Here is a 17,376-nt window from a genome sequence, read left to right on the forward strand (position 1 = left end):
TTTTAGATGCAAATCAATTATTTGGAGGCCCACACGATGAAGGGATTAAAAAAGAAAAAACAAAGTTCTCAAAGGCCCAACCTAGCAAGCTCATATGAGATGCAACCCCATCTTTGCTTCATCTCTCACGGATGAGAATTTGTGAGAGATATTTTTGGAAATATCTCCCACGTTCAACAAACAAAAAAAATCTCTAACTACTTAACCACTTTATCCATATCCCACGTTTAAAATCCTAGAAAATCTCTAACCTCTTAACCATTTCATCTCTTTAAAATCTATATCCATTTCCTCTACTTTTTTTTCTTCACAGTAGCTTTCAAAAAAATGAAAAATAAAACCAACAGAGAACAAGAGATGGAGAGTGACACGATTTGGATTTTTCTCTTGGATTTGGGGTTTCATAGTCTTTTCTTTGACGAATAGGCAAGCATCTCTTTCCTTAATATTTTTAAAAAAAATTATAAGCGTATGCTTCATGCAATACCATTTTCTTTTCCATTCTAGTTCATAGAAATAAATAGTAGGCTTCATGTTTAAAATTCTTAGAGATTTCGTAGTTGTTTTATCTTATTCGTGGAAATAAATAATAGGATTTATACTCTTACGATCTATTTTTTTCCTATCTTATTTTTTTCCCTCCATGATCTTAACATTATTGTTGCTACTAGTACAATTATTTTCACATAAAATTTCATACAAATCAGAAGCTAAAATTTTGGCTTATATAATATATAAATCTATCTTTCACTTATTAGAAAATATTTATTGAGGAATTTAGTAGAAACGAAAATTTAACTATTACCTGCATCACCCTTGAAATGAAAGATTGATAGTTGTAGTGGTTAATTGTATTTGACGATGACACAAGGGTTTGGAGTTTGAATCTCAGAGCCTTCCTTTTTCACATATAAATGTATTTTGGGTCTGTTTGAACTTGAACCCGGCCCAGTTCGGACCCACTATTAAATCATACTAATTTGGGTTCAAAATACACTAATACCCGACCCAGTTGGGTTTATAACTTCTCGAACCCGACCCAGTTCGGATCAATTATCAAATTCTAGACCCGTTTGGAACCATAACCCCAAATTACATACCTGTTTGACCCAATTAGGATCCCATATCAGATTTTCGACCCGTTTGGGTTTATGATTCAAATTACATACCCGTTTGACCCAGTTAGGATCCAATATCAGATTTCAGACCTATTTAAGTTTTTTGCTCATTAAAAATTAGTTTTACAAATTTATATGTAGTCAAATTAAAACTGTTTGACCTGTTTGACACTAAACAATTATGCTAATTTGTTATTTTTCATTTATTAAGATGAACGCTGATATTGTTTGATCTCTGGATGCTTATTTGATCACCTGATGCTATGTTTAATCACCTAGTGATATTTAATAGGGTTGATTATGCATGAAGACGACTTTCGTCAAGAAATATAATTTATAAATGTGTTAACATAGCATGGCTATATGCTCAACATCGATATCTCAATGTGAGGAGTTTCTTTTGATTTTTATTATTATAGCATTGACTAGACGATACACCCATCTTGCTTAGACATGTTTTGGGTCACAGTTATTTTTCATAAATTTTACGGAGGTTGTTCCACGGTAACTCTATGGTTAGTGAATAATATTTCATGCACAATCACTTAAATAAAAAAATAAATGTGGTGGTTTATAATGAGGAATTAGACGAGGAATATAAAATGTATATAAGCGGGCTCATGCGCATCCCTGATATCTTGAGTTATATATGAAATTACCCTAGAGAGGGGTGAATAAGATTTTGCTAATCTAATCCAATATTAATGTCAATTTAAAACTAATTAACAATATATCCTAGCAAGTATGATATTCAACAACTTATGAGCAGGGATATGTAATTAAAATAAGGGCGATATAAACATGACCACAATATGGAAATGAGATAGTGCGCAAATGACAAACGCAAACAAACAATATGATCACGGAGTTCGGTCACTTCTGACCTACGTCTCCGCTCCCCACTCTCGAGGAGAATCTCCACTATTTCAAAATATAACTACACAATCGATTTTTAAAGCTCACCAATAAACGTTTTCAACTCACATAATTGCAATGACACAATACACCCTCTAAGTGTTGGCCTAGCTCGTGTCACCTTCCTCAAGTGCTTGGATTTAAAACCTCTCACTAGGCTTTACTATCAACGCCACTCCTCTTAGACTTAACCACGTCTCTCACCAACCACTCCTCTCGGTGTCCTTGTGTATTACAATATGATCTTAACAAATAGTCTCACAAATACAAATAGTTTGTTCTCTAACAAGATAAGAACTCAATTAATCTCACTCTCAATAAATCACTCACCACAACCCAAATTATACTTAATGTATGAAATGCAAAAAGCTCAATAGGTGGTGTGTGTGTGTGATCAATGAGTAATAATAAGACTAAACTCAATATAAAATCTATCTTAATGAAAAGATAATCAATAACAAATATATATAAAGCTAGAAATCAAGTTTAGTGAAACTTCTCTGAAAAAAAGAGTGAGAGATGAGAGATTGAAGCCCAAAAACGAAAATATCGATCTCTTCCTCTTGTGAAAACTTCTTCACACAAACTTGAAAACACACTTGAAACCCCCTTAAACAAACTTGTCCAAAACTTGATTTTTGGTTTTTCTTAGATGATTCAGAAGTTAGATGGCAAGGGGTATACGTAGGTTCATGAAACAAAGTCCAATAACCAAGAAAACCCAAGCAAAAAGACAAAACCCGAAAAATCAGCAAAATTGGAAAACTAGTCGTTACAATGCCATCAGTCGACTGATGGTACTGTTCAGTCGATTGATGAGCTGACCGTTAGAGGCCGCTCATCCTTCATCGGTCGACTGATGAAATCATCAGTTGACCGATGACATGCTTTAGTCGACTGATGGCTCATCAGTCGGCTGAGCATAGACTTTTGCTTATTCCAGCATGTTTCTTCGGTCGACTGATGAGTTTCATCAGTCAACTGATAACGTGCATAAGGTCTTTTAAAAATAGTAAATTTGAACTTTGAACTCCTTTAAAAAATAGCAAATAAATTCTAAAAAATATAAATTTAGGGAAATGTTTATAAATATGAAAATAAACATGTTACAAAAAAAATTTTAAATTGCATTTCCTATTTGTGAAAACTCATCATTTTATAAAATCGGTCAAAATACAAAATCTCAAAAACATATGATTTTAACAAAATGATTTCAAACAAGTTTGAAACTTCTTTTGAATGGATTAATAGACCGTGTAAAAGATATAATCAAGTCTTTTAATCTGTAAACACATATTGTGCAAACTTTCAAAAATATGAAAACAATAAACATGATTTCATTGATTTGAAATTGTTAAAGCTTGATTTCAATGAAATCATTTCATGCACTTATAAATATGAAACAATTATGTGTGTATATGACTATATCCATTTGTTTCATATTTTTGTGGCTAAACTTAAAAGCAATAAAATGAAAACAAGGTGTGTGTATAATTTGAGCTTTTAAGTATAAAAACACAAAGTATAAGATCTAAACTAGAAACAATATACCCAAGCTAAGAGATATTCGATATGCTCGTCTTGGTTGTGGATGAAGCTTGAACTTGTACTTGACTTGAAATGCAAAGCTTCATTCTGACATTTCTTCTATCCTCCAATGGATATGATCGTGTAGGCGCAAGTCCATCCAACCTCCAACTAGGATGTTTGTGTAGATTACCAAATAAAAAAATTCAAACACTCGACACACGATGTTAGGAATTGTTTGTTAATCATCAAAACTAGATTAGATAGTATGCTCATAAACAGGAGACCTAACAATATATACAAGGGCCAATGGCCAATACTTGACTTGAAGCCGTGTTTTCGGGACGGTTTACGGGAAACCGATTTATATAAATGATATTATTCTCATCTAATTCAAATAACAAGTAAATAAGAATACCGTGCTTATAGACTCTGTGATAGATTTATTCCTAATATCTACAAGTAGCATTTCTTTTAGCCACATTTAATTTAGATTTCATCTTTTCTTTATATTTGCTACACACACTTACACGTGCACAATTCCTTCATTTTACATGCTTGTTAGGAGTTTCCTGATTCTCATGGTGTTTGCGCACCCCAGACTCGGGAACTACTCTTTCTTCGTAGGACCGAGAGTATTTCGAGGAGCAGGCTCATCGACAGTGATCACCGTTCATTCTATCAGTTCTCCAGTTTAGTTGATTTAGGTAGTTATTTGGTATAGGCTTTCTCTTGAGTCACGTGTGACTCTTTCTAGACTATGATGAAAAAATTTCTTTACTCTTTTCCATCGTGGATAGTTATGAACTTGTATTTAGACTCCGTACTTTTGGAGATTTCTTCATCTATACATTTCTTTTATTATCTTGTTTACATGCTTTATGGTGTAGTTTTGGCTTTATATTGATATACAGGATGATCTAGAGGCATGAATGTGGCTGAATGGTTGCGCTGCCAGCCGAGTCACGTTCCAAGTTATTACACTTGGTACCGGGGCGTGATAAGGTTTTTATTGGTATAAAAGCCAGGTTTAGGAATTGTTGTCTCATCTTGTATCTAAAAAACTAAGTTTGAACCAAAAATAGAGCATGTATAGAATGAGTTCTTTCCTTTTTAAAAATACGTCATTTGACTCCCAATACCTTGATTCTCAAGTCCAAATCTTGACCAGTCTCATTTCAGGTGATCACAATGGGCCCAAAATGTCGACCCCCTACTCCAGTTATCCCTGAGGGACACCAAGTCGATCAGGCTGATCTTGTAGAAGCGATTAGGGAGCTGGTAGCTCATAATCGTCAGAGGGATGGGCAGCAATAGGTTGTAAGGCCGGTTAATGTGTTCGATTTTCGAAAGTTCAACCTGCAACACTTTGTTGGGATTGAAGGCGGATATGAGGCTGAGATGTGGTTACAGACCATGAACTGCCTATTAAGGACAACAAAGATACCAGACGAAGACCGAGTGAATATTGTACAGTTGTAGCTCATTAGTGTAGCCAGGACCTGGTGGGACATAGAGGAGGAGAAGTTGCCCGAGACAATTTTGTGGGAGACATTCCGGGAGAGTTTCCTAGAGACATTTTTCCCGAAGACAGCTCATCTTGAGATGTAGAGGCAGTTTGTAATGCTGAGACAGCAAGCTAATACTGTAGATGAGTATGCTGCCGAATTTGCCAATGTCAGCAGGTTTGCAATAGGGATGGTATCGAATGAGGTGGATAAGAGACAAAGGTTCATGCAGGGTCTAAATTTTGAGATCCAAACTCAGATTTACAGTAAGAAGGGGATAGAGACTATATGCTGATGTCCTAGAGGCAGTACGAAAAGCAGAGCAACTGATTGGGATCATGAACTCGGTGAAGAGCGCCCTGCAGGACAGACCTCGGGATATAACCAGCAGAAGCCTCAGATGGGAGAAGCACCAGCCAAGTGCCAGCAGACAGGGACTTTGAGACCATGCAGAGCGACGGATCATAAACTCGTCACTTGTCCTAGTAGAGGAGTTTTAGGAGGAACTTCAAGTAGAGTGATAGTGCCAACATGCCAGACTAGACATGGTGGACAACAATTGAGGCCATCACTTCCCATGCAGCAGCAGATGTTTTGAGGATATCATAGGGGACAACAATTTCAAGGCCCGAGATAGTGGAGAGATCCCCATTTCCAATACCCTTACCAGCTACACTATCAGTAGAGGTGCCCAGGCCAATATGGTCAGCAAGCTCAGCAACAGCAAAGACAAGGTCATGTTCTGATACGTTTCGTTGAGCAGGCAGATGCCTCTGGTGATGTAGTCACAAGTACCATTTTGATTTATTCAGTCGCTGCATTTACCCTTTTTGATTCTGGGGCATCGTACTATTTTATATCTGCTCAGCTCATTGCATGACACACCATACCATGTGATACTTTAGATGCAAGCTGGAATATCCATACAGGCAGTGGGGTGTTAATGTCTAGTAGGGAGTGTAAGAAATGCCCAGTGGTAGTTTGTGGTGGGGAGCTATTTGCAAACTTATTGGTGATTGATACTAACAGGTTCGATGTTATTTTGGGGATGGATTGGCTCTACAACTTCTATGTAACGATCACCTGCCACGCAGAAACGTAGTGTTCAAGATACTAGTTCACCCAAAGTTTGAATTCATGAGCGGTAGCAAAGTGATGGAGCAGCCAGAGTATCGAGCCGGCATGGATGGAGTATTAACCTGTATAGAGGTAGAGGAGAAGTACATACCAGAAATTATCGAGGAGTTCCTTGATATTCTCCCTGATGAGTTGTCGAGTCTGCCACCAGATAGAGATATAGAGTTCATCATCAATCTTATTCTACGGGTTGCACCTATTTCAAAACCACCTTACTGGATGTTGATAGCAGATTTTGAGGAATTGTGTAAGCAAGTCCTAGAGTATCTCAATAATAAATTTATCAAGCTTAGTGTTAGCCCTTATGTTTTGATGATGTTTTACAACCATCATTAACGGTACTAATGGCTTATTGAGTGCAAATGTAGTAAACTCATTTATCAAGCTTGTTAGTGCCATTTATGGAGGATTGGATGAAATATACGCTACAACGATGATATCCAAAGGAGGAGGAGGCATAGTGATGAAGCAATGTTATTTCAAGAACAACAAATTCATATAAAAGCTTCATCTAAAATCAAGCTATATCAAGACTCAAAGATTATATTCTATGTGAGGATATTAGCTAGTTTTTTATTCTCTCTCTAGTATTAGAATGTAGGCAAAGAGTTATTGAATTCACTTGAAGCTATTGGGACTCACACACACATTTTCATACTTAAGCTTTTAAGCGTTTTTCGCAAAATACTATTTTTCACAAGTATGAGGACCTATCTGCAAAATTCTTTTTCCAAACAGATTGTTTTTAGTATTAAAAACATTTTACAAAGTTTCATAATTTTCAGAGGTCATATAAATATTTTCTAAATATTTTAGTTTGAGTCAAAACAGTTTTCTGGAGCATATCAGAATGCGGTCGACCGCACAGGTCGACCGCACTTGAGGTCATTCATCACTGGGCTCCAGAAAGGTCGTCGGTCGACCGGTGTAGTCGACCGAAATCTCGATTTTTATATCGGTCGACCGCACCGGTCGACCGATGATGGCTCTGCTTGTTTTCTAAGTTTTCAAAGCTACTCGCGATCAACCGGATTTTCGGTCGGTCGACCGAATTCATCTTTTCGGTCGACCGAACATTCTGGCGGTCGACCGATGGTTTATTCGGTCAACCATGACTTTTTCTCAAACAGTCGTTTGCCTTGTTTACTGTGCTTTCACTTAACTGTGTTTGGCACAGTCTGCTTTTTCTCAAACAGTCGTTTGCCTTGTTTACTGTGCTTTCACTTAACTGTGTTTGGCACAGTCTGTGGTAATAGTCTGAAGAAGAGATTATTTTCTTAATTGGAAAGATTGAGTTGTGATTTTAAAATGTTTAATCTCTTCTATTTAAACCCAGACTTCTTCTTCTTCCAGTTGCCCTAACTTCTGCTGAAAAACCAGAGAGACGCTGTCTTCTGAGAAAAATTTTCAAACTCTGTTTTCTTTGGTTTTTCACTGTGTTTCTTGTGTGAGTTCACTTCCCAGCTTCAGTACTCTTTCTCTTTGCTATAGGGTCTTGTAAAGAGAGAGTCTTGCATCATTTCTACTGCTGTGTGAGTGTGATCTTGTGTAGATCAACTGTGAGGGTGTGGGATCTGTTGAGATCAACTGTGTAGTGAGAGATTGAGAGGCAATCGCTGTGTAGACGAAGTTCCGGCTTCCAAACCGGGTGTGTAGTGGATTTCTCCTCGAGAGTGGGGAGCGGGGACGTAGGTCAGCGGACCGAACCTCGTTAACACATCGCGTGTCATAGGATAACAATTCCTAACCCTATCTCTTTTACTTTAATCGCATTACTGTTTTGTGGTTTGCTTGTGTTTAATTTTATTGCATATTAGAGCCTATTGACCCTAATCACCCCCCCTCTAGGGTCCAACACTTAGTACTTCACCTTAGGGAGCACTAGTGGTGTTAGTGCCAAAGCCGGATGGTAGCCGAAGGATGTGTATTGACTACAGGGAGTTGAATCGGGTTACTATAAAAAATAAATACCCAATTCCTAGGATTGATGATCTTTTCGATCAGCTCGAAGAAGCTAGGGTGTTTTCTAATCTGGACTTCAGGTCAGGCTATCATCAGCTGAAGGTGATAAAAGAAGATATATACAAGACCGCATTCTGCACATAATACGGGCACTATGAGTTTTGGGTGATGTCGTTCGGAAATACTAATGCTCCATCTACATTTATAAGCTTGATGAACATGGTGTTTTCCCATTATCTCGACCAGTTTGTGGTAGTGTTCATCGACGACATTCTTGTATACTCCAAGACTAAGGAAATTTATAAAGGATACTACAGGAAATTTATAAAGGATTCGCCTACATCTGTGACAGAAGTTTAGAGTTTCTTGGGGATGGATGGATACTACAGGAAATTTATAAAGGATTTCACTAAGATTGCCGAACCACTTACTAGGCTGACTCGAAAGGAGGTCAAGTTTGTGTGGACTCAAGACTGTCAAGCAGCATTTGAGGGGTTGAAGAAGAAGTTGACGACATCACCAGTTTTGATAATTCTGGATGAGTCAGGAGGATTTATAGTGCACACAGATGCTTCTGGTTTGGGTTTAGCTTGTGTTCTGATGTAACATAGAAAGGTAGTAGCTTATGCATTTAGACAACTGAAGACACATGAGAGGAACTACCTGGTTCATGATTTGGAATTGGCGGAGGTTATTTTTGCATTGAAGCTATGACAACACTATCTTTTAGGGCAGAGAGTGGAGTGTATACAGACCATAAAAGTTTAAAGTTTATCTTCACTCAGAAGGAGCTCAACATGAGAAGGAGCTCAACATAAGGCAACAGAGGTGGATAGAGCTTATGGCAGATTACGATCTTGATTTATAATATCACCCAGGACGAGGTAATGTAGTGCCAGATCATTTGAGTAGGAAGCCTGTGGCCATGAGACTTGCCAGACAACATGAGTTGCAAGCTGAGTTCTGGAGGATGTACATAGAGATTATATTGCTTTGAGCAGGGAGGTAGTTGATGAGTTTGTATTTACAGTCAACTCTGGTGGACCGGATCAAGGCTACCCAGTTCGAGGATGCTCGGTACCAAAAATTTAAGAAAAAAGTGGAGTCTGGGGAGAGAACTGGTCTACAGATACATGAGGATGGATCATTGCGATTATGTGGTAGGTTGTGTGTGCCTAAGGGCAATGTTAGAAGAGAGCTGTTAGAGGAGACGCACAGTTCAGTGCTTTCTATTCATCTAGGAGGCACAAAGATGTATCAGGATTTGTGAGAGCATTACTGGTGGCCAGGAATGAAGATGAAGATAGCCCAATTTGTGTCAAAATGCCTAATATGTCAGTAGGTGAAGGTTGAGCATCAAAGGATAGCTGGGTTATTGCAGCCCCTTCCTATTCCCGAGTGGAAGTGAGAACATGTTATAATAGACTTTGTCACAGCTCTGCCAATGAGACAGAAGAGAAACAACACAGTATGGGTAGTAGTAGACCGACTCACCAAGTCGGCTCGCTTCATACTGTTTCGAGTTGGACAGACAACGGAGAGTTTAGTTGAGCTATATGTTGGCCTTCTTGATTTGATGATGTTTAACAAACAATTTACTTCTAATGTTGTTTGTCTAGTATTTGTGTTTTCTTATTCATTATAGACAAACAACATTGTTGGAGGATTGATGGAATAGAGCTTCAACGATGATATCCAATGGAGGTTGGCGGAATGTCGGGTTGAAGCCTATACAATTCAAGTTAAAGATCAAGTTCAAGCTTCATCCGCAAGTGTACCAAGTCAAGCTTAATTGAAGATCAAGATTGCTTGGGTAATGTAGTTTTAGATTTTATATTATGTGTGTTATATACTCTAAGCTCAATATCTATACACACACATTTATTGGTTTCTTAGTATATATATATAGTTATATATATATATATACATAAGTTTTGGTTTCTATACATATATATAGTTATATATATACATACATAGTTTTTGAGTTTTCATGTTTATAATATGAAATCACATATTTCATATTTACTATTGTTAGATTTTATATTATGTGTGTTAAGTACCTTAAGCTCAATATCATATACACACACGTATTTAGTTTCTATGTATATATATAGTTATATATATACATGCATAGTTTTGAGTTTTCATGTTTATAAATACACGTATTTACTTTCTATAGTTATATATATAGTTATATAGTTTTCATGCATAGTGTTAAGTACCTTAAGTTCAATGGGCGACAGAGAGTCTGTCGGTCGACCGGTCCGGTCGACCGAGAGCTCCATCGGTCGACCGATGAAATTTTCGGTCGACCGATGATGTCTTTTTTCAGCTTGCAACGGCTAGTTTTATTACCGTTGCTGGGCTGTTTTTGTCTTTTGGCTTGGGGTTTTTTGACTGAGTTTTTGTGTGGGTATAAATACCCCATTGCTATTTTCTTTCAAAAATAAAGAGAGTTTTAAAAAACAAGTTTAAAGAATTTTGTTTTAGGGTTTAGTGTTTGTTTAAAAAGCTTTTAAGCATTTACAAGAGTTTGAGTTTGTGAATTCAAATTTCACAAGAGCAAGTGGAGATCATCCTTGGTGTTTGAGCATTCATTCTTCTCCCTCTCTTGTCATCTATAGTCAATCTAGCTTTATATTTTATATTATTTGATTATCTTTTTATTAAGCTAGTGTTCATATTGAGTTTAGTTGATTTTATTATCTCTTTGTTCACACACAACCTATTGAGCTTATTGTATTTACATTCATAGTATAATTTAGGGTTGTGGGTTTGTGACATTGAGAGTGAGCTTAATTGAGTTCTCACCTTGTTTAGAGAACAATCAATTGATTTATATTGTGCTTAATTGTGAGGATTCACTTGTAATACACTTGTACACCGAGAGAAGTGTGTGGTGAGAGACGGGGTCGAATCCAAGAGGAGTGGCGTCGGTTGACGTGCCTAGGGAGAGGTTGTAACCGAGCACTTGAGGAGGAGGACACGGGCTAGGACCAACACTTAGTGTGTGAGGTGTGATTACATAGTGATTGTATTGTGAGGTGTAAACGTTGTTCGGGTGAACGTAGAAAACCCGGTTGTGATAGTGGAGATCTCCTCGAGGTGAGGAGCGGAGACGTAGGTCGTGGGGACCGAACTTCGTAATCATATTGGTTGTTTGTGATTGCATTGGTGCACTTACTTTTATGTTCATATCTTATATCGCCTTTGTATATTGCTTGTTGATTATATTGCCCACTATCTAGTTTAGATTGTTTACCCTTGTGTTTGCATATCCTTACATATATCACATTGTATATCTCTTTGATAGGATATATCATCTTGTGTTAGTTTATATATCCTTGGATATACATATTCATCATATAGGATATATCTCTTTGTTTGCATTGCTTATCCTAGCTTATATATCTTGTGGTATTTCATATTTGCTAGGATAACTTATTAATTAGTTTTAATTGGCATTTAATCGGATTAGATTAGCATAAGACCCTAATCACCCCCCCTCTAGGGTCTAACAATTGGTATCAGAGCTTGGTGCTCTTTGATTTAAGGACTAACCGCCTTGAGTTAAAGATCCAAGTTATCTTATTTGTGCTAATCTAGTTATGATTGCATTTGTCTTGCTTGCATATGTTCATATATATATCTTGAATATGAATGTATTTTGTTTAGGCTATAAATCCAATGTTGCTCCTAAATTCATTAATTTTCCCTATGCACAATGGGCTTCTAGATTTAAACTATTTGTTGAATCTAGAAATATTGACTTATGGAAAATTATTGATTGTGCTTATATTGTGCCCACATTGGAGAAATCCAAGTGGAGCGATCATGATAAGAAAATGTTTTCAATGAACAAGCTTTTGTTAGAATATTTGCTTAATGCCTTTGACTCATCCTTTTCTAACAAATTTGTTCATTTTGATAGTGCTTACAATTTATGGAAATTCATAGAAGCACATCAAGGCAACTTGGAGGAAATCCGACGTAGTTTGGAGGATTGTTCTTCAAGTGAGTGTGGAGCATCATCATGCACACGGCCACTAGGCGATAGCCCTAGTGTGGTAAGCGATTCGGAATCCGATAGTGATATATCCATCAATGAACTCGCTTGTGCATATGAGAAATTATTGCATGCCTATACAAAATTACAAAATAATTTTATTGATCTTAAAAGCAAGCATGTAGAATTGAAATCCGATCATGAGAAGCTAGTGTCCAAATTTGACATCATTGAAAATGAAAATATAATGCTTAAAGAAAACAATGATATGTTAAATTTGAAAAATAAAAAATTAACCTCATCCATCACTAGCTTATCTCATGTTAAAAATAATGCCATGTTAGAAGTAGAGAACATACAAAATGATACCGCTTCTTTTATAAATAACAATATATGTTCTACTTCTAATAACAATACTTGTATGCATAATGATGAGTTGAATCATGTTAAGGATCACATATCATCTTTAGATTCAACCCTTAAAACATGTATTGTTAATCATGATAAGCTTATGAACATGTGTGCTAAGTCTCATGCTAAAACATCTAAACATCCTATTCATCATGCACACATGTATAGCAAAGTCTACAAATGCACAAATTGCGGTCGTAAAGGCCATCTTGCTAGATTTTGCTATGATGCACATAACCCCACCAAGATTCACTTTAATCCTCCTTGTGCATCTCATCAAGCTTCATCATCACATTTTGCACACACACATGCACATGCATCTATTTCTCATCATAAGCATGCTAATGTGTATAAATGTGTTCTATGTGGTCGTTTTGGCCATTTGGCAAAGTTTTGCTTTGATTTGAAAAAGAATTCTAGTTTGCCAAATGTTTCTAGTAGAACACATGTTTTTAAATGTGATGTTTGTGGTAGATTTGGCCATTTGGCGAAGTTTTGCTATGATTTGAAAAAATGTTCAAACTTGCCAAATTTCTCAAGTAAACCACCTTTGCTTAAAAATGTTTTACACTTGCAAAATAATTTTAAAAGACCATCCATGTTTGCAAATGATTCTAATGTTTCCCGTGCACAACCGTTTGGTCAACATAAGCAAATGCTTCCTTTCCATTGTACAATATTGTTTTGACCATGCTAGTGCACCATATGTGCCCAAGAGGGTTCATAACCCTAGGGCTTTGAGCTTCATTGATAGGGGTCATGTCCCTAAATCTTTTGGTACCAAGAATACTTGGGTACCAAAACAAATTTGATTTTAAACCAAGAACTTTAGTGTTTTTATTTTTTTTTGTCTTGGTTTTGAAAATTATGTTTTAAGATCTTTTGGCTATGAAAACAATTTTTTCTTTTATCAAATCCTTTGTTTTCATGATTATTAGTTTTGATTTTGATAAGAGGTTTGTATTTATATAACCCTCGAGGTTTGTATTTATATAACCCTCTGGATTTATTGGGTGTTTATTCCCAAATCATGTTTACCGGATGCTAAAATAATTATATGGGTTGAAATAAGCTTAAGAGCTTGATATATTGTTGCCTCTCTTGAAATTCTTTTGTCAAAGAGTTTGTTTTGATTTATTGCTTTGAATTCATTATATTTCACTTATATGATGATATTTATATGTTTGTGCTTATGGATCATCTATTCGTGCCTTATAATGTATTCTATGAGTGGTTTGATCAAGTTATGTAAAGAAAATTTTCCTTTTGATCAAACATTGTTTTTGGACTCAAATCTTGATTTATGATTTCATTTGAGTGATTTGTTTTTACTTGAAAACTTTTTTCATGGTTCTCATGTTTTCCTTTTCTTTTGATTTCATAAATCTATCTTTACACATGGTTTTTATGGTCCTTGATATGAGACACTATTTTTTATATTAATATATTCATATGTGTTCTCATTATCTCTTGAATGTGAGTGATTGTTAGCATATCTTTTATGTTTGCTCACATATTTTCCATGATCTTTATTTCATATTCTCCATATGGCATTTTGATAGGGGGAGCAATCCCTATATTCTTTTATGTTTTATACTCACCTATTCTTATTGATAGGGGGAGCTTTCACTCTCTTAATTCATTTGTTTCCTTTTTGATGTTGTCAAAGGGGGAGAAATATTATGAGTATATTTTTTCTTATTTATATGCATGATATATTATACTTTGTATATTCATTTCCTTTCATGCATATATCCTTTTTGTAAATTGTTTGTCATCATCAAAAAGGGGGAGATTGTTGGCCTTATTGTTTTGATGATGTTTAACAAACAATTTACTTCTAATGTTGTTTGTCTAGTATTTGTGTTTTCTTATTTATTATAGACAAACAACATTGTTGGAGGATGGATGGAATAGAGCTTCAACGATGATATCCAATGGAGGTTGGCGGAATGTCGGGTTGAAGCCTATACAATTCATGTTAAAGATCAAGTTCAAGCTTCATCCGCAAGTGTACCAAGTCAAGCTTAATTGAAGATCAAGATTGCTTGGGTAATGTAGTTTTAGATTTTATATTATGTGTGTTATATACTCTAAGCTCAATATCTATACACACACATTTATTAGTTTCTTAGTATATATATATAGTTATATATATATACATAAGTTTTGTTTTCTATACATATATATAGTTATATATATACATACATAGTTTTTGAGTTTTCATGTTTATAATATGAAATCATATATTTCATATTTATTATTGTGATTTGGTTTATCTACTTAGATATGAAACAAATATATTTTCATATACATACTCCTATGTTTCATTTTCTATTGTATTTGTGAAAATATTGTATTCTTAGTTTGTAGACTTCAATATCAATTTATACATGTTTTACTAAGTCTATAAAAACATTTCACAAAGTTTCAAAAGTTGGTTTATGTCAAAACATCAAAATTCAAGTATCTCATATTTTCATGTTTTGGACTATTTTGTAAAATGATGATATTTTTCATTTGGGAAGTCCTTTTTCGAAACCAGTCATTGTAGCATGGTTATTATCATGTCTACAATCATTCCCCAAAGTTTTACATTTTTTAGAATTTATTTGATATTTTTAAACAGCACTTTAAAATCAGCAAAACAGTTTTTTGAATATGTCAGTTTTCGGTCGACCGAACCTGAGTTCATATGCTCACTGTGCGACAGAGAGTCTGTCGGTCGACCGGTCCGGTCGACCGAAAACTCCATCGGTCGACCGATGAAATTTCCGGTCGACCGACGATGTCTTTTTTCAGCTTCCAACGGCTAGTTTTATTACCGTTGTTGGGGCTGTTTTTGTCTTTTGGCTTGGGGTTTTTTGACTGAGTTTTTGTGTGGGTATAAATACCCCATTGCTGTTTTCTTTCAAAAATAAAGAGAGTTTTAAAAAACAAGTTTAAAGAATTTTGTTTAAGGGTTTAGTGTTTGTTTAAAAAGCTTTTAAGCATTTACAAGAGTTTGAGTTTGTGAATTCAAATTTCACAAGAGCAAGTGGAGATCATCCTTGGTGTTTGAGCATTCATTCTTCTCCCTCTCTTGTCATCTATAGAGAAGTTTCCTTAAACTCAATTCTAGCATTTTATAAGTTTGTTCTTAATTTCATAAGCTAGATTTCATATTGAGTTTATATTGTTTTCTCTCTTTGTTCACACACAACCTATTGAGCTTATTGTATTTATATTCATAGTATAATTTGGGGTTGTGGGTTTGTGACTAAGAGTTGTGCTTAATTGAGTTCTCACCTTGTTAGAGAGAACAATCATTTGTCATATTGTGCCTAATTGTGAGGATTCACTTGTAATACACTTGTACACCGAGAGAAGTGTGTGGTGAGAGACGGGGTCGAATCCAAGAGGAGTGGCGTCGGTTGACGTGCCTAGGAAGAGGTTGTAACCGAGCACTTGAGGAGGAGGACACGGGCTAGGACCAACACTTAGTGTGTGAGGTGTGATTACATAGTGATTGTATTGTGAGGTGTAAACGTTGTTCGGGTGAACGTAGAAAACCCGGTTGTGATAGTGGAGATCTCCTCGAGGTGAGGAGCGGAGACGTAGGTCGTGGGGACCGAACTCCGTAATCATATTGTTTGTTTGTGATTGCATTGGCGCACTTACTTTTATGTTCATATCTTATATCGCCTTTGTATATTGCTTGTTGATTATATTGCCCACTATCTAGTTTAGATTGTTTACCCTTGAGTTTATATATCCTTGCACATACATTGCCTATATCTCTTAGTTTATACTCGTATACTTTTCGGAGTGTTTAAGAAGCAGTTTATACTCGTATACTTTTCGGAGTATTTAAGAAGCAGTTTATACTCGTATACTTTTCGGAGTATTTAAGAAGCAGTTTATACTCGTATACTTTTCGGAGTATTGATTCTTTCATTGCAACGCATTGATAGACGTTGACCTAGGGTTACGCGTTGTCCGGCGTTGACCTTAGGGTTTTGGACGTCGTACGTTGAATTTTTTGCTTGCAACGCGTTGACTGGCGTTGACCTAGGGTTATGCGTTGACCGGTGTTAACCCTAGGGTTTTGAATTTTTGCTCGCAACGTGTTGACTGGCGTTGATCTAAGGTTACGCGTTGTCCGGTGTTGACCCTAGGGTTTTGACCGTCGTATGTTGACTTTTTTGCTTACAACGCGTTGACTGACGTTGACCTAGGGTTATGCGTTGACCGGCGTAAACCCTAGGGTTTCGAATTTTTTGCTCGCAACGCGTTGACTGGCGTTGACCTAAGGTTACGCGTTGTCCGGCGTTGACCCTGGGGTTTTGACCGTCGTACGTTGACCTTTTGATCGCAACGCGTTGACTGGCGTTGACCTAAGGTTACGCGTTGTCTGGCGTAGACCTTAGGGTTTTGAACGTCGTATGTTGCTCAGGTCACGAGACCAACTAAAGAAGCTGATGCGTCAGTGACTCTCGTATTTATAGGATTTTTGGCAAATCCTCAGCCCTCAACGGGTTTGATGCGCCTTTACCGACTACCGTTTGAGTCGGGCTAGCATGCGGATTGTTTAAGTCCGTTCCGCATGTAACGTTACGCTAAAAGAGTTAACCCTTTTAGTGCTACGATATTGAATACGTAGACTTCGTCTTTCTCCTGTGAAAAGACTAAACAGCAACGTGTATCAGACGTTGACTTAGGATTTTTGGCAAATCCTCAGCCTTCAACGGATTTGACATGCTTTTACCGATTACCGTTTGAATCGGGCTTACATGCGGATTGTCTTAAGTCC

General features: G+C 36.5%; 1 protein-coding gene across 1 annotated transcript; it reads left to right on the forward strand.

Moving 5' to 3' along the window:
• Positions 6,224-8,773, forward strand: LOC109838571. Its single transcript, XM_020407008.1, has 2 exons — positions 6,224-6,468; positions 8,557-8,773. Exons 1-2 carry the CDS (start codon positions 6,224-6,226, stop codon positions 8,771-8,773), a joined length of 462 nt encoding a protein of 153 aa, XP_020262597.1.

The sequence above is a fragment of the Asparagus officinalis genome, chromosome 4, assembly GCF_001876935.1.
Source record: "Asparagus officinalis chromosome 4, Aspof.V1, whole genome shotgun sequence".
NCBI classification, from domain to species: Eukaryota; Viridiplantae; Streptophyta; class Magnoliopsida; order Asparagales; family Asparagaceae; genus Asparagus; species Asparagus officinalis.

Excerpts from the sequence above, each read along its gene's own strand:
- LOC109838571 (XM_020407008.1), top strand. The coding sequence starts at position 6,224 with ATGGAGCAGCCAGAGTATCGAGCCGGCATGGATGGAGTATTAACCTGT. Across the intron at positions 6,469-8,556 it reads TTGTGTAAGCAAGTCCTAGA|GAAATTTATAAAGGATTTCA; the intron begins GTATCTCAATAA and ends TGGATACTACAG.